We start from the raw sequence: 22,893 nt of genomic DNA, 5'->3' as shown, positions 1-22,893 counted from the left end.
CCCAAAAGAATGGCTAAAAGCACGTTTTTTGTAGAGACATCCTGGTGCAAGGAACCTGATGAGGTCAACAGAGCTATCCCTCGGGCTTGTCTAGGTCTTTATTAAGCTCATAAAAGAGATTTCACAAAGCAGAAAGCTCATTTTTATTTTGCTGATTTATGAAGGGAGCCAGTCTGACTGGTGCAAATGTCAATCAATTCTCATTTTAAAAAATGAACTGAAATGAGCGGGCAGTCAGCATCTAGAAGGTTGTAATCCACATAGGAAAACTGAGCACAGGGGTTACAAGAGAGTGAGAGACTGATAATGAAAGTGAATCTGCAGTAAAAGCTTAAGTAATTAATTTGTCTTCAAAATATGCATCAAATTTCATAACTATAATTTCATAGGCTGCCCTTTTGAAAAGATTTCGACAGGCCCGACAGTTACTTGCTCAAAGCCATATGATATTTCACAGGCAGAATTCTTAAATATAAAATCATCAGGAATTTGGGTACCCAAAGGATGGCTTTGTATGTTTTATAGTAAGTCAATCACCCAAGGGCATGTACATAAATCATACATGTGAAGGGCCCTGACATTTTCATTTATTACTTTTTATATATTCCGGGTTGTTCAGATGCTAGAGATACTTTTATTCCTGCCCTTGATTACCTATATCCTATAAAATGGTGATGATTCATTAATCGGTCTCCAAAATCACTGGACCTGCTGCCACCAGTTGGAATCACCATTAAGTCAGATGACAAAGAAGAGGGACCAATATGTATATGCATTATCTGTATCATGGCTGACACTGTTGGTTAGAAAAGAGAGCTAAGTGTTCTGTTTTTCTGTTAAATGGGCCCATTGGTGACTGATGAAGTACTTCTCTACAGACAGGACACCCAGTGTCTCAGAAAATGCACAAGAAGAAGGCTCCTAAACATCATAAGGATGTAATTCTTGCTGTTGGCTAAGTGAGTGAATCTGAAGTCAGGATACCTAGGTCCAGTCACCATTCTGATACTGGTGGTCTCTACGTGACCTTGAGCTAGCTTCTCTGTTCTGAGTTTCCTCATCAGTGAGAGTAACAGCGCTTACCCCACAGATTGGTTTGGACATTAAATGGATTAATACACACTAAGCAACTGACTCTCACCAGGCAGGAGTCACAAGGGAGTGCGCGGTAAGCATCCACCATCACTATTAGTAATCAGCTCTTCTCCATGACCCGGTCATCTCTATAGTTCAAAGCATTTCTTTGTAGTGCTGGGAATTTGGCCTGGAATGTTGGGCTGTTCCTCATGAAACTGGAAAGGGAATCTTAAGAATATCTATGATAAATACAATACATATATGCATATATGTAGTTATATATGCATATACATATTATAACGATATATACGCATATACTTATGTGTTTGTGTGTATATACAAATACACCTAATATGCATACACACACAATCATATCTGATGGATAAATGAGACTTAGAAGAAAGAGAAGACCTTCCTATCAACCCATTAATTTTTCTAAATTAGAAATATCTAGAAAAATGTAGCTCTGCAACTAACAGTTGCATAAGTGTTTGTGTGTGTGTGTGCGCGCGCGCACCTGTGCACATGCTCATGTTACTCGAAGGAGAAGGAGATACATATGTTAGGAAGAGAGAGGAGGAGAGGGCTGTGTTAGGGCAGGATATAAAAAGGAAAGAGAAAGTGAGTCAGATGACTTAAAAAGAAAACTGTTGCAAAATATGATTACAACCTGCAAGTAAGAATGCTTTAAAAATTACTAACCTAATAATGGTCTGTCCTTATTAAAGATAGAGCTGCACAAACATATGATAATTAAAGCACACAAAACTGATTAAAAGGTTTTGGTCACAACTGCATTTCAACTGAAAACCTCATCTAAAGTTCACAGCGTCTACTGGCAATTGGCTAGGGTCACACCTTCCCAACTGTTTAGCTTTCTCCAGAAACCCAATATTCATTTTCAAAGCTGAGTGATGATGTGATGCATAAAGCTGGAATTGTGCAGGAGATGTGGGTCAATGTTAGAATAGGCAATGGCTTCAGATCCAATATCAAGATTCCAGCACAACTGTCATGGGTGCATATGGATTTCCCACTCTCGTGTCTTCAAGCCCATCGGCAAATGACATAATTAGAGAAGGTATAATATAAGCAGAAAAGGAGAACTTGAAATCTTCAGATCAAATGCTTACTGGACAGACTGGAGGATTTTGATGACTATGTGCTAGGACCATAATTGTAGGTATTGCATCCTAAACCATGGTCCCCTTTAGAACAGAAGGGTGTTTCTGTGTGCTCTGTTCTCTAACATGGAGAAGTAAGGACTGCTTTAGGTGCACCTCTAAAGAATCAGGCTCACTGAGTTTTTATCCCACCTCTGACGTTCCCTAAGTTAGTTACCCAACCTCTCAGTTTCAGATCCCTCATCTGTACAATGGAGATAATTGTCAATATTCAATATTGTTGTAAGAATTAGAAATAGCACATAATATGTCAGGCACAATTATAGCTATCCAAGAGATAACCAGTATTATTAACTTACAGGTACATTTCAATTCAGTCCATATATAACCATTTTAATTTAAATTATAATATCCAACGTGATATAAACATTTTTAGGAACAAATCAAATTCACTGAAAGTTAGGAATGGCTAAATTAATTGTACTTCCCACTAAAATTTTATTTGAACAAAGGTGAGAGAGGTGGAGTAGGGAAGAGCGAAAGGTTAAAATAATGACCATGATTCAAGGAGAATAGCAATCTTTAGGTTGCTGGAATGGGTTTGGGAAATTATTATGTATTTTTCTCAGAGAGACAGTAAGGGCAAAATAGCAATTCACGTACATCCTTTCAGATGTATATTTCTTCCTGCAAAAAGAAATTAATCATCAAGAGAATTTCAAATTTTGTGCCTCTGAGGAAATACTAAGTATAAACAACAGGTCCTGAATACTGTGTTCATGGTCTGGCTAATGTGTGACTTTGGATACATCACCGAAACCCTCAGTATATATAGTGCTGGGAAATTCTTTGCTATAATTTGGACCTCAGAAAAATCTCCATTTTTTTTTCTTTTTAATGATCTCTGGTCAATAAATAAAACAGTAGTCTTAAATACATATATTGAGAGAAAAGTGGCTTTCTCAGTTAGTACTAGAGATGAGAAAAATTCTTAAACATGGCTTTAAAAATTATGAAAACCAACCTTTTAATTATATTTTATTGATAGTTATCCGGGAAAGGTGAAATGGAAAATGTAGAGCAAATGATGCTGTGCAGTTCTGTAGTCTGAACACCGATTACTTTCCTAGGAATTAAAACAGTCCACCACCTACCCATAAGACCTTGGCCCCTATTTTTGTGAAAGCCATATGGCATAGCTCTGAATACCACTGCCTACAGTTATAAAAAGCAAAGGTAAACTTGATTACAAAACAGGCAATATTATTATCCTTGCTTGATCCGACTTGGCTAAATACCACGTTTTGAACAGCACAGAAGAGACATAAAGGAATAGAGACTCTTCAACTTAGGATGGATATCTAATATCACAGGCATTCCATCACACAGCTTGGCTGTCATTTGTAAAAATAACAAGCATTTCCTAATATGATTTTCACTTCTGCTCTACTGGCAGGGCAGAGAAGCAACTTTTGTTTGTTTGTTTTTGTCATCTTTCCCTATCCTGCCCCCTCTTATCATCAGCAACTATCTCTTAGGGTCTTCCTGTCATCTTTTAATTTGCTATAGGCTGAAAAGCATTTGTTGGAATTATGTCTAAAATAAGAGAGATTAGGGCCTGAGAAGATTTCTCATAGGTAAAACTTATGAACTTTCTTAAGTTCGATGTCAAGAATCGTTGACAATCGTTTTTACAGAGCTTGGGTATATATGTAAAGGACATATTTAAAGGTTTTTTTTTTCAATTTCTTGAGTAAAGAAAGTTGCCCAGTAAGTGATTTCCGATAAGTGAATAGAAAGTGCTAGATACCTCACTACCTTGTTGATGAATGACAGACAACAGATAAATAGCAAGCACAGACAGACACTCTCATTTGGAGACTACAATACATCTCTGCCAACTTCCAAACAGTCAGACACAGCATCACCCTTCATGGTTCTCTTGGGCCAAGTTGTCCTCACCAGTCTGATAAGTCACTACCCAGTGCCTCTTCCTCAGCAGGACAGAGACCTTCTCTTTTCTCGGCAGCACTGATGGATCAGGTACCTGACAGCCCCAAGGAAGCCCTCAGCCAAGCTCTGAGATGCAGAGAGAACAGTTTGTTTATGGGTGGTGGTAGTGACAAGCAAACCGCAGTGTCCCCTTGTTCAGTCTAATGGGGTGAGTTGAACGATTCGGCTGTCAGACCAGTGTGAGGCCTCATTTTTCTTCCCTGCCGCGCAGGGTGCCCCTTGCTTCAGCCAGCATTTGATTGTGATTAATTTGTCAGGGATGGCTGTGCGATGGAAATGGAGAAATGGATTGCCAATTACAGCTAGTCTTCTTTCAGACTGCTTGGTAAACGAGGGCCTTTCTGCAGGGCTGACAGCCCCACAGCACACTGGATTTAGCCAGGGAGGAAAGAAACCCGTTCTCAAGTGTGTGTTAAAGATAAGGAAGGGGTCAAAGGTGACTCATTTTTTTTATTTACCACCCTTCAAGAGGCGTGCTGACATGTGTTCTGGCCTTCTTGGGAAGCACCATAGGAGGAAAAGCCACTCTGAGGTTTGCCTTTTACTCTGAGGATTTAACATGCTTCGTACTTCTGATTGAAGTCTTAACAGCACAAAAAAGAGTTCACTCCATACTTCACACTGAAAAAGCCCAAAGGGAAATATGTCTCTGACTCCCCCTGAGATGTTTAAAACATGCTAATAGTGAGCGAATAAAAACTCATGTAGGCATGCCATCTTTTTTCCTTTTATTTCCAAAATAATTCCACAGTGTTAGCTATCACACAATAACTAGTGTTACTTATCCCCTCATAGAAGAGATGAACTTTTGGAATTTATAAATGTCCCAAATGAGTAGATTAATAAATAAGGAAATGTCTTTAGCTATCAAGCCTTGTGTGTCTCATTATCAGATTTGCTTTCAGGCGGTGAATGAGATGGACTTATAACAGTTCACATTTGTAGAAAATCGTTGACAAACTGACATCAATAATTTTAAAAAATTACATTGTACCCCCGAAATACCTGAACTACAACTGCTGAAGGACTGCACTATTAATTTATTCTCACGTACATGATTTGCTCATTTGTGGGGGTAGGAGTAGGTTAAACAGGGCATGCTTTACTGGGAAAAAAACTTGTCATTATCTTGTAAAGAATAAATAAAAATGAACACAATTATTCAATAGCAATAAGATTAAAAAAGAAAATTGTAACATCCTAAAATTTTCCTAAAGGCTGTATTAAAAATGTCTGAGATCTAGAAACACACATATCACATTCTATCACATTTATACACAAGAACATACACATAATAGGTAATGTATATTCTAATATATACACATATCTACATATAGAATATGTATCTACATATAGAGAAAGAATATATAATTGCCATTATATATACCTATAAATAATAAGTAATAATAGAAAACTATTACCTTGCAATTATCAGTTCTAAAAAAATTTTTTTTAGATTATTTGTGAAAGAAATGGGCAATAATTAATTCGATTTTTGTTTAAAGTTATGTATACCCCCAAAATATTTTTTAGTAATCAAGTGTTTTGTTTTTTTTTCAAACTAGTATGCTTACATATGTCCAAGCCTATACCATGTTTCCCTGAAAATAAGACGAATATAAGACCTAGCCAGACAATCAGTTTTAATGCATTTTTTAGAGCAAAAATTAATATAAGACCGGGTCATATAATATAATATAATATAATATAATATCATATAATATAATATAATATAATAATATAATACCAGGTCTTATATTAATTTTTATTAATTTAAGTTTATATTCATAAACTTATTGCCAAGATCACTGTCAAGGAGCTTTCCCCTATGTTTTCATTTAGAAGTTTTATGGTTTCAGGTCTTACATTTAAGTCTTTATTCCATTTAAAGCTCATTTCTGTGCTTGGTACAAGATAGAGGTACAGTTTCACTCTTTTGCATGTGAAAAACCACTTTTTCCATACCATTTGTTGAAGAGACTATCATTTCTCTATTGAGTGTTCTTGACTCCATTGTCAAATATAAATCAACAATATATGCATGGGTTTATTTATGGGCTCTCAATTCTATTGTATCGGTCTATGTGTGTTTTTTATAAAAGTACCATGCTGTTTTGATTACTATAGCTTTGTAATGTAAGTTGAAATCAGGAAGTATGACATCTCTAGCTTTGTTTTCTTTCAAGATTGCTTTGGCTATTCAGGGTCTTTTACGGTTCTATACAAATTGTATTATTTCTTTTTCTATTTCTGTAAAAATACCATTGGCATCTTGATAAGAATTGCATTGACTCTATAGATTACTTTGGTATGCCGGACATTTTAACAATATTAATTCTTCCTGTTCGTGAACATGGAATATCTTTTCATTTATTTGTGTCTTCTTCAATTTCTTTGGAGAATATCTTACAGTTTTCGGTGTACAGAGCTTTCACTTTCTTGTTTAACTTTATTCCTAAGTATTTTATTATTCTTGATGCTATTGCAGATAGGATTATTTTATTTATTTCTTTTTCAGATAATTTGTTGTCAGTGTATAGAAACACAACTGATTTATGTATAGTGATATTTTATACTGCATCTTTACTAAATTCATTTATTAGTTTCAAAAACTTTTTTTTTTTTTTGGTGTTGTCTTTAGAATTTTCTACATATAAAATCATGTCACATCCGCGCCAGCACTTGTTGTTTGTTGATTTATTGATGATAGCCATTTTGACTGGGGTGAGGTGGTATCTCATTGTGGTTTTTATTTGCATTTCTCTGATGGTTAGTGAGGTTGAGCATTTCTTCATATGTCTGTTTGCCACCTGTATGTCCTTTTTAGAAAAATGTCTCTTCAAGTCCTCTGCCCATTTTTTAATTGGGTCGTTTGTTTTTTTGGAGTTGAATTGAGTGAGTTTTTCATAGATTTGTGATATTAATCCCTTATCAGATATATCATTGGCAAATATCTTTTCCCATTCAGTAGGATCCCTTCTTGTTTTATTGATGGTTTCCTTTGCTGTGAAAAAACTTTTTAGTTTGATATAATCCCACATGTTTATTTTTTCTCTTACTTTCCTCGAGTGAGGGTATATATCAGTAAAAATCTTACTCCGGGTAATGTCTGAGAAGTTTCTTCCTTCTCAGATGTCTGAGATATTTTCTTCTAGGTATTTTATGGTTTCAGATCTTATATTTAAGTCTTTAAGCCATTTTGAATTTATTTTTGTATATGGTGTAAGGAGGTGGTCCAGCTTCATTTTTTTGCATGTGTCTGTCCAGGTTTCCCAGCACCATTTATTGAATAGACTGTCTTTACTCCATCATACATTCTTGCTTCCATTGTCGTAGATTAAATGGCCATATAGGCGTGGATTTATTTCTGGACTCTCTATTCTGTTCCATTGATCTATGTGTCTGTTTTTATGCCAGTACCATGCTGTTTTGATTACTGTAGCCTTGTAGTATAATTTGAAGTCAGGTATTGTTATACTTCCCACTTTGTTCTTATTTCTCAAGATTGCCTTTGCTATTCAGGGTCTTTTATGGTCCCATATAAATTTTAGGATCATATGTTCTATTTCTGTGAAAAACGATGTTGGCAGTTTGATAGGAATTGCATTGAATATGTATATTACCTTAGGCCGTATGGACATTTTAACTATATTAATTCTTCCTATCCATGAACATGATATGTGTTTCCATCTATTTATATCTTCCTTTATTCCTTTCTTCAGTGTCTTATAATTTTCTGAGTACAGATCTTTTACTTCTTTGGTTAAATTTATTCCCAGGTATTTTATAGTCTTTGGAGCGATTGTAAATGGGATTGTTTTTTTTAATTTCTCCTTCTGATGTTTTATTATTGGTATATACAAATGCAACTGATTTCTGAACATTAATTTTGTATCCTGCTACTTTACTAAATTCATCTATCAGCTCTAATAGCTTCTTGGTGGAGTCTTTAGGGTTCTCTATATATAGTATCATATCATCTGCATACAATGATAATATCTCAAAAATCTGAAAATGGAACTACCCTATGATCCAGTAATTCCACTCCTAGGTATCTATCCGGAGAAATCCAAAACTCCAATTCAAAAATCTTTATGCACTCCTATGTTTATTGCAGCACTATACACAATAGCTAAGACGTGGAAACAACCAAAATGCCCATCGGTAGATGACTGGATTAAGAAACTGTGGTACATTTATACAATGGAGTATTATGCAGCCATAAAGAAGAAAGAAATCTTACCATTTGCAACAACATGGATGGACCTAGAGAACATTATGTTAAGTGAAATAAGTCAGACAGAGAAAGATAAGTACCATATGATCTCACTTATTTGCAAAATCTAAGGAAAAGAATAAGTGAATGAACTAATCAGAAACAGTTTTGGAGACAAAGAGGAAAAACTGAGGGTTGCTAGATGGGCAGGAGGGGTGGGGGGTGGGGGGGAGGGTGAGGGGATTGGAGGGCAGTCGGTGACCACAGGATGGCCACGGGGTTTGAAAATTAATCTGGGGAACGTAATTTAGTGGTTACCAGAGGGTAAGGGGGTTGGGGGTGGGAGATGAGGGTAAGGGGGATCAAATATATGGTGATGGAAGGGGAACTGACTCTGGGTGGTGAACACACAATGTAATTTATAGATGATGTGATACAGAATTGTACACCTGAAATCTATGTAATTTTATTAACAATTGTCACCCCAATAAATTAAAAAAAAAAAATCATGTCACCTGCAAACAGACAATTTAACTTCTTTTCCAACCTGCATGCTCATTATTATTTTTTCCCTTGCCTGACTGCGTTGGTTAGGGTTTCCAGTACTGTTGAATAAGAGTGGTGAGAGTCAGCACTTTTGCCTTGTTCCTGATCTTAGAGAAAAACCTTTCAAACTTTCATCATTAAGTATGATGTTAATATGAGCTTGTCATATATAACTCTTATTGTGTTGTGGTATATTCCTTCTATACCCAATTTGCAGAGTTTTTATCATGAATTTTGTCAAATGCTTTTTGTGCCTCAGTTGAGATAATCGTATGATTTTATATTTCATTCTATTAATGTGATGTATCACACTTACTGATTTACATATATTGAACCATTCTTATATCCCAGGGATGAATCCCACTTGATCATATTGTATGAATCTTTTCATGTGCTTTTCAATTCAGTTTATGTATTTTGTTGAGAATTTTTGCATCTATATTCATCAGGGATATTGGCCGGTAGTTTTCTTTTCTTGTAGTGTTCTTATTTGGCTTTGGCATTAAGATAATGCTGGCCTCATAAAATGAGTTTGAAAGTGTTCTCTCCTCCAATTTTTCAGAAGAGTTTGATAAGGATTAGAGTTAATCCTTTAAATGTTCAGTAGAATTCACCAGTGAAACCATCTGGCCCTGGGCCTTTCTGTGTTGAAAAGTTTTCAATTACTAATTAAATCTCTTTACTCGTTGAAGTGTTCAGATTTTTTTTTTTAATTTCTTCATGATTCAGTCTTGGTAGATTGTGTGTTTCTAGGAATTTATCAATTTTATCTATGTTGTAATTGTTGGTGTATTGTTGTTCGTAGTAGTCTCTTATGATCCTTTGTATTTCTGTGTTATCAGTTATAGTGTCTCTTCTTTCATTTATATTTTTATTTTTTTGGGTCCTTTTTTCTTTCATGGTTAGTCTAGCTAAAGTTTGTAAATACCGTTTATCTTTTCAAAGAACCTGACTATTGGTTTTGCTACTATTTTCTATTGTTTCCCTATTATCTAATTCATTTATTTTTGCTCTAATATTTATTATTGCCTTTCTTCTGCTAACTTTAGGCTTAGTTTGTTCTTTCTAGTCCCTTGAGATATAAAGTTAGGTTGTTTATTTAAGATATTTCTTTATCCTTGATGTATTCTTTTATTACTAAAACTGTGCTTATTCAATCTGCTTCTGCTGCATCCTTCAAGTTTAGAATATCATGTTTCAATTTTCATGTGTCTCAAGATATTCTTTTATTTCTGTTTTTATTTCTTCTTTGATCCAGTAGTTGTTCATGAGTATGTTCTTTAATTTCCATGTATATGTGAAATTTCCAGCTTTCCTCCTATTATAGATTTCTAGTTTCATCCCATTGTGGTCAGAAAAGATACTTGATATAATTTCTATCTTCTTGAATTTTTGGAGACTTTTTTTGTGGCCTAATATGTATGATCTATCCTAGAGAATGTTCCATGTGTTCCTGAGAAGAATGTATATTCTGCTGCTATTGGATGGAATGTTCTGTATGTGCTCTTTAAGTTTATTTAGTCTATAGTGTTATTCAAATAACCCTGGTATTCACATAGTCTGGACCAATTTCTATTCACCTCCTTCGTTTGCTTTGAATGGCATGAGGGACAGTGCCATCAAATCTTACTATCAGGCACTTCCCCATTAGTTTCTTTCCTACCTCAACCTAATGCAGAATGCAAAACAGTTTCAATACTTTCAACCCTTTTTCTACTTTTAAAAGTAAGTACACAGTTTCCTAGGTTTCCTGAGAAAGGCTGCCACTGGAGACAAGAAAATACAGAAAGGTATAACAGGTCAAAATCAGTTTATTCAGTATGGAAGCTCCATTGGGCATTGGACTTCTCTCTTGAAAAGAAAGCTATATGGAGATTATGATGGGCCTGTGGCAGAAAGTACAATGGGGGCTGAGAAAGTGACCAAGGTAGCCCTGGGGCTGGAAGAGAGCCTGGTAGAAAAATAATTAAAGGCTCCTCCATCCTCCCAGTTACCTAGCTTCTATTAGCAGTTCTTACATGGTATCCCATCTAAGATGGGCATTGCCTCAAATGAGAATAAGAGAGTGAAGTAGAAGGAGCTGTTAATGAAAGGAATGAAAGAAAAGAACACTAAGTGGAAAGAACAGGGAAGCAAAGGATGTTCCTAGGTATATATTGGTCTATATGACTCAGTTAACCCTCTAGCCAGTCTCCTTCTGCCTAGGAATGGCTGCCCTGCAATGAGATTGCCAGCCCATTCACTCCAGATTCTTGGCATTTCCAATATCTCACCATGTTTTCTAGTTCTTACCTTACCCCAGGGCTGAACAGATAGTTTTGAGTGATATCTGCTAGGAGAAAAGTTAGAGTAGGATACTTCCTACACACAAACGTCTGCATGTATGTGTACACACACACACACACACACACACACACACACACACACACTATTCTTAGGTACCAATATGCCTACAACATATGCAGAGATCTAAAAAAAGAATTTCAAGTCAAGTATTTTTACATTTCCCAGCTCCCCTGATGCAGATCCCTGTTATATCCTAGCAATGAGGCATATTTTCTTTGTTTTATGAATGATGAAAAAAAACTGATGAGTCTTAATTTTCTTCCCTATACAACATGGGAAAACAGCAACTCTGTGCACTTCTCTTTCATTATGGATGAGGGGATAAAATATTGCACAGTTGAAAAAAAAATTGAGAGACAATATTTTAGGATGCTAACCTTTTCCTATGGCAGTGCCAGCAGATCTTCCCAGCTTGCTAAGGGATTCAGAATTTGCAGAATCTGAGAGCCCCTTAGCTGCTAGTGATCACTTTCACAAATTCCTGTAATTATATGCAAGGGATGACATTTGTAAGGTTGGTTGAATGCCTGGTTTTTAAAATGGGGCATTGGCAGTATGTCTGAGGCATCTGAGGCACAGGGTGGGCACTTGCCTGAGGGTTAATTTTATAAGATTTATTGAAAGAGGGTTGTAAAATTACTTGAAAGGTAAGTAATGTAAAGTGTTTGTTTAAAGAATTAGATTACATTATATTTATGCATTAGAATACAGTGTGAGATTTCAATTAAAAAAATAATTCCTCACTTGCATAGACTATGCCCTGGTACCCCAAGGAAGTTACAGATGCATCAAACTTCACCTTTCAAGGGGCTTTGATGATAAAGTAGAAGAATCACTGATATGGTGCAAAGACGTATAGATGTGCAGGCACTTTCTATATTAATTCAGTCTTCACATGCTACTGATGGTGAACCCAATGGCCTGGTGTGGGATGATTCCTATCAAAATGATGTGGTTATCAGAAGAAGCTTGGGTAGAAGAAGAGGCAGGGGTGGGAGTAGAGGTCCAAAGGGAAGGATGGGAGTCATGACCCTTATTGGGCTAAGTCTTTTGGGACTCTGTTCTGGAAGAGCCTTAGTTCAACTCCTTTTTGTTTTTCTTCTAATAAAAAAGATATATATTAATATTATTTCCACCTAATATATAAGGAAACTTGGAACTGAGGTTTAAAGAAGAGGTTAGTGAGAGGACCATCCTGGACTATAATTTCATATCCTCCTGATTCCCAAACCGATACCAGCGAATCTGATCTCAGTTATCACAGGAACTAGTTAGGTGTGGCTAGGGGGAAAAAACAACAGCTCTGGGTCGCATTTTTCCCGGCCAAACATAGGAGCTAAGACAGGTAGCTCCTCATGATGTCTAAAATGTTTTCCATTCCAGAAAGCCTATGATCTTACAAATGAAAAACTGTGCAAACTTTCTGGGTGTTTTTGGAAATGAAAAACAAGCATTGGACTTTTTCCCTCTTCAAGCCAAGTGACAGAATGACTGTTATCTACCTCCCAAGGTTTCCTAGGAAGGACGCATGTGAAAGCTATCTTACAGTACCACAATTTGGTTTTGTCCATAAGAATAGGCTGTCTTATGACATGGAATTTTATTTTTGACACCACAAGTAACAATAACTTTGTCTCCTTATCACCGAAAGCTTCTGTTTACATACAGACAAAACAAAATGTTTTCATTCTTAGAGCTTAGATAAACTCTAGTGAGCTTGGAATTGCTGAAGCAAGTTGACTTTATTTTTTAAACAATAGGCTACAGTGGTTATGGCGAGTGTGATATAGAATGCATGGTGTGATGTTATACACAGGCTTCATTTCCAGATGATTAAACTCACAGCGTTTAACCACAGGACACAGAGGTGGCTGAGAGGTGACAACTGACTTTCAAAGAGCAGAAGCAATCCAAAAGAAAGCAAGGTGGCTCTCTTGATAAGAAACAGTTGACTGGTGTCATTCAGAGCCCACATAAAGCCTCTTTCAAATATTAAATTGCTTGCTCAACAGTGTGGACCATCTTCTGGAATCTAGGTGATATGAGTGAATAAAATACTCAAAACTCCTACAAGGAACTCAGACTCCAGAGGGAGAGTAATAATGATAACAATAGTAGCAAAAATAAAAATGATTGCTAACAATAATAGTGATAATTATTAAATGTTAATCGTTATGTATCTGATACCATGATAAACACTTCAATGTACTATCTAATTTAATCTTACAGCAAACTATGTTATAGGCCCCTATTTGACAACCGAGGTTCCTGAAGCCGAGAGAGAGAGAGAGAGAGAGAGAGAGAGAGAGAGAGAGAGAGAGAGAGAGAGAGAGCAACTTGACTAAGGACACACAGCTAATTAGAGATGGACTCAGAATTTGAATCCAGATCTATGGGACCCTAAAACCCATGCCCATAGTCATGTTGCGATGTGCCTCCTTCTCCATTATTCTTTGGTACTCTAAGAGAACTTATCAGTTATACTCATAAACTGATCATACATAGTAATAGGGGAAACCTACATTACCATCCAGGCAAGCATGACACCAGAATCATGAAGCAAATGTAGACTTTGACGAGGCTTGAGAGAAAATGGGCAGCCAAAGAATGAAAATGCGTATTGTTTCAGGATGATTAAAATTTAACTACAGAACACCACTGTATCACAGTTACAATTTATACATTTAGACATATAAGTATACCTAAATTAACTGCATATGAGCATTATAATAGCCAAAAAGTAGAAAAAATGCAAATATCCATTAACTGATGAGTGGATAAACAAAATGTGGTAAATCCATACAATGGAAAAATAGAAAGACAGAAATTACTGATAAATACTACAACATGGATGAAATTTGAAAATATTGTGCTAACTGAAAGAGCTTTGTCACAAAAGACCACATATTTTATGATTCCATTTATATAAAATATCCAGAGCAGGCAAAGCTATGGAGACCAGGAGATTATTATTTGCCTAAATATGGGAGAAGGAACTGAGGAATTACCGCTAATATGGGGTTTCTTTTATGGGTGATGAACATTTTATAAAATTTGATTATGAGAATGGTTGCACAGTTCTGTGAATCTACTAAAATCATTTTAAAAGGAAGGATTTTATGTTATGCAAATTATATTTTAATAAAATGCTTAAAATTTATATATCTAAAAGACTGGATTCTGTTATTGACTGGTTCTTCTGTTATCATCTTAAAATCTAAGTGAAATCATTCTTTCCAGTTAATAAAAAGTAGAAATGAGGGTATGATAGAGTCTGGTCTCTAGAGTGAACAGAGCAGGTCAACAGCCTTTCCCACCATTGGAGAGCTATCTGCATCTATCTATCTGTCTATCTATCTATCATCTTTTTAAAGACACAATTTTTTAGAGTAGTTTTAGGTTTACAACAAAATTGAGAAGAAGGTACAGAGATTTTTCATATACCCCCTATGCCCCCACATGCATAGCCTTCCCCATTATCAAGAGCAGGCACCAGAGTTGTACTTTGTTTCAAAAGTTGAACTTACATTGACACACCATAATCACTCAAAGTCTATAGTTTTTCTTAGGGTGTGCACTTCATGTACATTCTTCGGGACTGGACAAAAGTAAAATGACATATATCCATCATTATATCATACAAAATAATTCCATTGCCCTAAAAATCCTCTGTGCTTTGACTATTCATCTTTCCTCCATCCCAACCCCTGGCTAGCACTGCTTTTTTCATTGTCTCTATAGTTTTGCATTTTCCAGAATGTCATATAGTTGGACTCAAAGCCTTTTCAGACTGGCTTCTTTCACTTAGGAATACGCATTTAAGGTTCTTCCATGTTTTTCATGGTTTGATAACACATTTCTTTTTAGTGCTGAATAACATTCCAGTGTCTGGATGTACCACAGTTTATTTATTCATTCACCTACTGAAGACTGGTTGTTTCTCAATTTTGGAAATTATGAACAAAGCTGCTGTCAACATTGTGTTCAGGGTTTTGTATGGACATAAACTTTCAAATCATCTGGGTAAATACCAAGTAGTGTAATTGCTGAATCAAATGGCAAAACTATGTTTAGTTTTTAAGAAACTGCCAATCTGTGTTCTTAAGTAGCTGTACCACTTTACATTTCCAATAGCAATAAATGAAAGCTCCTATTTTTCCACAACCTTGCCAGCATTTGATGTTAGTATTCTGGGTTGTGGTCAATCTAACAGTGATGCTATCTAGAAGTTCATCATAATTCAATGTCTCCTTTTTCCCACATAATGGAATTATAGTCAGACATGGGGATTCCAAGCTAGACTAAATTTCCAATCTCTTTCATAGTTAGGTTTGTCATAAGACCAATTACTGTCCAATGGATGATAGGTAGAAGTGATGTATGCTACTTTGAATCCAGGGACCATAAAATAAGGTGTGTGCCTATCCTATGTGATTCTTTTGCAGGGATCAGGAAAGGTGATTATATGAGAACAATGCCTTAAGGAAGACAGAGCAAGTACTTAACACCATGGGAGATTCCTGGCTCCTTGAGCAACAGAATGGAACAAATTCTCCCATAAGCAGAATGCTCACTTTGGAACTGTTATCATAGAGAGAAATAAAATTCTATGTACACTAAGCCACTCCATTCACTTAGCCGTTCACTAAGTCTCTTTGTTACAGCTGCTTAGCTTCACCCTAACTAATACAGTGCCTTTCAAATTCATTTCAAGATGCATTTTAAAAATAGAATCACTGACTAAAAAGGATTTGACATGAAAATCATTGTCCTAAAGAGCTAAACATACTTGACTTCTCTAAGAACTGTCAAAATTATTGTTGAAGTCCTTTTTAAAAAGAGCTGAGCTATGTTCATTTAAATTGACCCTTTAGATACAACTATGTATAAGGAGCAAGAAAAAGAAATGCCATTAAAGACTAGATGAGAAAACTGAGCAAGTACATGGAAATTCACTCACTGATCAAACCCAAAGTGTGGTCAATTCTTAGACTCACCCTAACAGTTCTTTGTGGAGAATGTCTTGATAGTGCTTCTATTTTTCAACATGGGTGAAAGATATTCTCAGAGTTACTATTAAATGGGAGGCTTTGTGATTTACTGAAGTGGTTTTTCTATTTCCTTAAAAGGCTTAATATTTTAACACTTCTTCTATAAGAAAAGACATTTTTTAAAATGTAGCATAATTATAAGTGGCAGCTTCTGATGAAGGGGTGGGTTAAAATTCATTTGTACCTTCTAGTCCTAAGTCTCATTTTCACCTGGACACAGCTGTGAGGAAATAGGCATGCAGATCTCAGAAACAGTAATAAAATTGTAATCTTTATTATTTTTGAAACATTTAGTGTTTTAATTAAGTCCTAAAATTGTTCAGTTTCAAAAGAACACCTGGGAGAATGACACTGGTTTCTCATCGCATCTGCATTACCAACGAGAAAGCTGTTTCCAGGATTTTCATTTCTTTTGGCAGATCCCTGGGGGAACATTGCCCTTGGATCTCACTGCCATTGTTATGTAAGCTGAACTAGTAGCACATTTTGTTGCTAGAAACTTGAGACTATTTTCCAGAGCAAAGATAGTACTTTTGGTTTCTTAGTTGCATGTCTTTTTATTATTTAATATCTATGTCTTAGAGCAAGTGGAGAGTTTGTACCACATTTTGTGAGACGAGTGCATAAATGTGTACATATGTGAATGTATTTCTAAAACTGTCTATTCAAATGGTAAGCACTCAGGGGGTTTGAAACATTTTAATAGCTAGACTTTCGTTGTCTGTTAAGCTTTTTCTCCAGTGCTTCATAGGATTCAGCTCATAAAATAATATTCAATTGTGATATAATTGAGATGGGTTTGGCCCATACTTTGGGTAGTATTGCATTTTCCCTAAGAAAAGCAAGTTACACTGATTCTAATGTTACTTTGTTTGGAGGACCAGCAATTAACTCAACGATTGCCAAGAACAATGCTTCATGTAGTGGGAATAACTTGACCAGGACAAAAAAAACATAGGGAGTCAGAGAAAGGAATTTATGAGTAAGAAAAGAGTCATCATTAGACCACCTGAAAGGAAGTTTTCAAAGCAAATGGAAATATCAAAGGGAAGAGAAGAAAGCAAGAGGGAGGGGGAGAGTTGTCAGGGGGATGAAAGGGAGGGGTACACATTTTTGTCAATTTTGCTCTGGTTTCCAAATGTATTACATAAGGTAACTCTTCCAGCAAGCCCAGAATTGCACAGCAATTCTGTTGTCACACCCTCTGAAATCTGTCAGCATTTAAAGCTGATAGAGGGCATGCCCCTAGCTCTGCCGTTGGAGAATGCCTTGGTTTCTTTCCAAGTCATGTCTGTGAATTTAGACAGATATAGTGATAAAAATATTTGCCAAGTAGATATAAGATTAGCAAAACATTGTGTTGGTCTCCTTTTTACCAGTTAGGAGCAGAAGAGCAAACCTGAATGCAAATGAGGGATTCAATTAGAAGTTGTGTCCTGGCAGCATTTCATGGAAAGCACAGGGAGACCAGGTGATCTGATAGAAACAAGCCTTCCACACTGGTAACAGAAATACAATGAATAAATATAGAAGCTGCTATAGCTGAGTTATGCTGTACTTAAATTTTTTCCACAAATTTCCAGCCAATAACTCAATGTCTGAAATTCCTTCTCTAAAACACCACCCGTACCTGGAAAGCAAGATTCAAGATTTTTCTTTTTCTCCAGAGAGAATATTTTCCCAATTACTCAAGGGATACAATTTTACCACCTGGACCTCATTTCTGTTACCTATATTGACTCTCATAAAATGAACTGAAATTATTTTTGCTCTTGACTTCTCAGTAAAAATTCCATTGCTATGTATCATGTCTAGCCTCTTTTGTTAAACTTATTAGCACCAGAGTGTCCAAGGCGGACTTAAAGGGCAGAAGGCATGCACGAGATCTGAAATGTCCATCAGGGAAGTTCAAATCTGTCCCTCTGAGACTGGCTTAGTGGCCAATTCAAACCTTTCACCGGAATCTGGGAGTTTAGAGTTCCTTTAAACCTCATCTGGATCTGTTTTTCTAAAAGTAACACAGGCCTTCCTTTGGTATTTTACCAAATGTGGCTTTTCATCCTGAGTGTAAGCAGGCGTTCTGGTGCCCTGTGGAACCATCCTGGAAATATTACATTGGAGTAGCACCAGTGGTCGCTGAAAGTTAGAGTGGAAAAGTCTGGTTCCTCTTCTAGGGGAACTTCAAAGCAGGCAGGGCCTGCTCCCATTGTCTTTCTCCTTTAAATCGGGCAGAGTCACATGGTAGATATTCTTCAGTCTGTGTCTTGCAAAAAGATACAGCTAGTTTTGGGCCATCAGGACTTGTTTTTGAAAGGCTGAGGAAGGGGGAGAGGCTGGGAGAGTAGCTGGCTTCCACTCTGGTTCCGAGCCCCAAAGAACCGGTATACACCAAATCCTCTACACAAACTTTGAATGTGGTTATGACGTCTGAGTTTCCATGAAATGGGAATGCTTACTGTTGAAACTGACCTGGCCTGAGATCATCTTAGCAATTAAATAAACAAACTCCTTCAAAAGATGGCTACACCACAGTCAAAATTTTATTGTGGTAGAACTAGAGTTACATTGGGTTTGTGGGCCATACATCTAAACATGAAGGTAAATCCAAAGCAAACAGGTATCTGAAACATTACAGCAGGTGGGGACGTGGGCTGGCACTAGGGCATGCCAGAAGTCGGGATAGGGGCTCAAGGCAACCTGTACCTCCCTGACCACCCTTTGCCTTGTGGGCCATAATAAACAACATAGTTTTCTTAAATGACATTAAATACTATATTCACTTTGTCTAACTGAACAAGTTCTCGTGTTTTCATCTCACCTTGCCAAGGTGGACACTGCCATGCCTTCAAATACCATTTCCAGCTTGAGAATGTTTTTCTGAAGCACATTTGTTTTTCCTAAAATAGATGTTTTTGCCCATTAAGAAAATATCAAATGGGTGGCTTTCTCTACCTGTTATTTTGCCAATCAATAATTCTGACTTTTTTTTGGTATCTTCAGTTATGCAACCACGTGCATTATAATCATTATTGTTGTCATAAAACAGCAAATATTTGCTGAGCTTCTCTTAGAGACACAATGCTAGCCACCGAGTGTGCACAGAATATGTACAAATGAATCCCTGCTCATGAAAGAATTCCAAAGTGGTTGTGAACACAGGATATACAAACAAAAAGCTATAGAACAATATGAGGGGACAGTTGTTAATTGTCCAGATTGCAAATGCTGAAAGATTTCAAAAGATATAATAACCACCAAAAGTCAGAATATTCAAGGGAGACTTCTCAGAGATCAAGCTTCAACCTCTATATGTACATGTGATGTGTTTTTGTTTGGGGATCAGGGTAGAAAGCAGTGGTGGTGATGCTTTGTGTGAGTTTGGTGAACAAGTATGTGTATGTGTATCAGCTCATTTGTGGGTAACAGAATGTGTGTCCATGATAGGTGGATGCCAAGAAATTTCTCAAACTATATTCTGGAGAAAACACTAGTCCTGATAAAGGTTGAGCGAATAATAATTTCTGTGATCAAATAACCTTAGGAAATACAGCAAAATGAATCCCCCTTTTAAAGATGCGAAGGCAAAGGTACATATAAAAATTTTGGCACATCAATTCACATACTCAAAAAAAGATACTTTCCCCCTCTTCACAAATTTTGAAAGCACTAGTTTAGGGAGATACATAAAGTGTCTATTGTTCAGTCTAGAAAAAGTGGACATTAACCTGCAAGTAATGGAATACGATCAAAGTCTTCTGAGCAGATGTGAAACATGCACCATGTGATATTTTAGAAAAATTAATTTAGTAAGGTTTAGAATTTGGAATAAGAAGGGGAAGGACTGGAACCAGGAGACTATTTTAAACCCATTCTAGGATGACTTACAAAGTGTTGGGAGTTTTGCTTGCTTGCTTTTTATTTTTTGTTTTTTTTTTTCCATTTAGCTATGGACTATTTTCTTTAAATAAAGTATTATTTCAAATCCCAATAAATAAAGATAAAAGTAAAACTGATATGGATACTAGAAGAGACAAAGCAGGGTTCTGAATAAGACCAAGAAAACAACCGATCTACAATAGATGGGTACTAGGAGAAAATCAAGGACTAATCAGAAAGCTACAACTTCACAAGGAACATGAAGTAATTTTCAAGTTGCAAAATGCTAAATTGTCCACAAACTAAAGAGAACTGGAGTAATCTAAAAGTTTCTAAAACAGGATCTCATGGAGCTAAAAATAAATTTAGGCCTCAAGCTCCACTGAGGCTCCCGAAAAGCAGCATGGCCCCTGACTTTTTGGTTTTCAACCTCAGTTTTAGATTTACTCAAAAAACTAGAGGAGGAAAAGAGTTGAGTAGCCAGCACTTGAAAACTATATATTTTGACCTGATATTGTGAAAATTCATTAAGCTTGTCTGGTGGCTATCCTCCAAGCCAGAGGCTATGTGACTCTATCAATGCCCTACTCAACAGTGTTCAATATTTCCCTCCCATCCAACACAATGGAGTACTAAACCAGATGTTATATTTGGAGCTATAGAACTCTCTCTAAGGATAAATCCTTGTCTTCCAGGGATTAAAATTAACCAAGGGCCACTTTAGGTTTGATTTAGTTTTTACTGTCCTCTCTTGGAGCCTCTAATTTTAGTGTCCCTTCTCATTTTCTTTCACTTTTCCATTTTCTTTTTCTGCTGCTTTACCCTTTTCTGTGTTTATCATGTTTAATTCACCTTTTGAAATTCTTTGCATGTTACCATAAGATTCTCATAGACAAAACGGATATCAACAATATGACAAGGTAATAAAAATAGAAAATGATGTGCATAGTATTGTTTTTGGCAGCTGGATTTTTGGTTTTTTGTCAGAGTAAATCGAGATTGTCATCAGAGAACTTTCTCAAAATGAGAACCATTTCTGCAATGGAATCTGATTTGACTCTAGACAGGATGAAATGAAGACGTGGTATCTTGACCAGGTAAAACTGCATGTGATGCTTACTATAAGCAAATATTTAAGAGTTCTAACTGGGTATCTGTGAGGCAGAAAGAATGGCCATGAAAGGCATAATGGTGCAGATGGTGCAGTTTAGCCCAGTGTCCACTGTGCTTCTACAAAGATAGTCTGTATTGGAATCCAGAGAGATAAAGAGTATGCCTTAAATTATTAGTGTGAATGAATCCTTCCCCATTAATTTGATTCAGGCCTACATTTTCCATGGTGTTCTCACCAAAACCTTCAAATGAATTAACAGGTTAGGAGAAATAAATCCTCCTGTAACATGAATCTAGGTACCTGTGGGGACAGAGTCCCAGAGAGCAGTTTCCAGGCTCTCGGCCTCACGTGGAGAGGTGCTGGTTTGGGTGGTGAATGGCCATCGACTGTGATTGGTTGGCCATCAGTTGTAACCAGTTAGCCGTTTGGCTACTGATGTAACTGCGGGGCTGCGTTGATTGGTTGGTTGGTTGGCAGGCAGAGAAGTGAATGGCGGACTGCGGATCATGTGGCTACTATTGTATGTGTCTCTACCGGCCTCCAGAGAGAATATAGTGGTGTGACTCCCCTACCTATGGCTCCGTGGGTGTTCCTTTTCGGCCTAGCCATAGCCTGCATCCTTACGTGGAGAGCGGGACCAGAGGCCCCGCAGGCCGCCCCGCAAGACAGTATCCCTCCCTTATAGTAATGACCTTAAACTATTTCTTTACATTCTCACATATTTTATTTTCCAGTTAAGAGTCTCTATGTTTGAGCCCAGAAAGGTTGTAATCTACTTGGCTTGATCAGAAAACCCTAAAATAACAAATAAACTTCATTTTATTTTAATATTGTACAACAGATTTATTAATAGCCTGAGGAAAATGCATAAGAAAACGTCATTGTAGGTGGAAGAATATTTTAGAGAGCTTTAGGTTAGTGAAAACAAGTGATTATAAAAATATTTGCTTCCATCACTACTTAAAACAATCCATCGATACTAAAAAAAAGTTTGTGGTTTATTAAAATTATTTGTTTTTATTAACAGTCACTTCTTTGGATTTTTAAATTTAAATATTTACATATATGTATGTATGTGCATTTTAATGTTTCTATTATTTTGTAATTCATGACAAAATGATAATGCTAGGTTTTTACATGCACTATGATTTATCTAAGAAAAACCTGACTTTATTAAAAGAAACACTGTTAGAGGTCAAAGCCTACTAGAGCAAAAACTTTAAAAAAAGACATTAAGCCACAGTATATCTAAGCATTACCATAGTGTCTAATACAACAACATTCAAGAACACAAAAGACTATCCAAATAGCCTCTTGAGCAGTCTCAATGGGATTTGACCTATACTTTGAAACTCTTTAAATAACAGCGAACTATCCATCAGAGAACCTCTTATTTTTCCTGTTAACCTCACCCTTAACAACAAAATAATGGAATACGAACATTATCAAAAGCTAGATGACTTACCATAAATGCCTGTTGAAATGCAGGGAAATGCCTGTGGAAAAAAAATAAATAAAATAACAATAAAT

General features: G+C 36.4%; 1 protein-coding gene across 2 annotated transcripts in view; it reads right to left on the bottom strand.

Annotated features, from left to right (window-relative positions):
• Positions 1 to 22,893, bottom strand: part of MACROD2 (mono-ADP ribosylhydrolase 2) — a 2,095,255-nt gene that overhangs the window by 597,676 nt on the left and 1,474,686 nt on the right. For both annotated transcript variants that reach the window (XR_004421812.1, XM_033094758.1), the window contains exon 7: positions 22,829 to 22,859. Coding sequence is in view for 1 of the 2 variants with exons in the window: in XM_033094758.1 (XP_032950649.1) it covers positions 22,829 to 22,859 (31 nt within the window). In the remaining variant the exon portion in view is untranslated. The remainder of the gene's footprint in view (positions 1 to 22,828; positions 22,860 to 22,893) is intronic.

This window comes from Rhinolophus ferrumequinum, chromosome 23, assembly GCF_004115265.2.
Source record: "Rhinolophus ferrumequinum isolate MPI-CBG mRhiFer1 chromosome 23, mRhiFer1_v1.p, whole genome shotgun sequence".
Taxonomy (NCBI): Eukaryota; Metazoa; Chordata; class Mammalia; order Chiroptera; family Rhinolophidae; genus Rhinolophus; species Rhinolophus ferrumequinum.
Note: the sequence above shows the minus strand (reverse complement) of the source record. Positions and strands in the feature narration are given on the sequence as shown.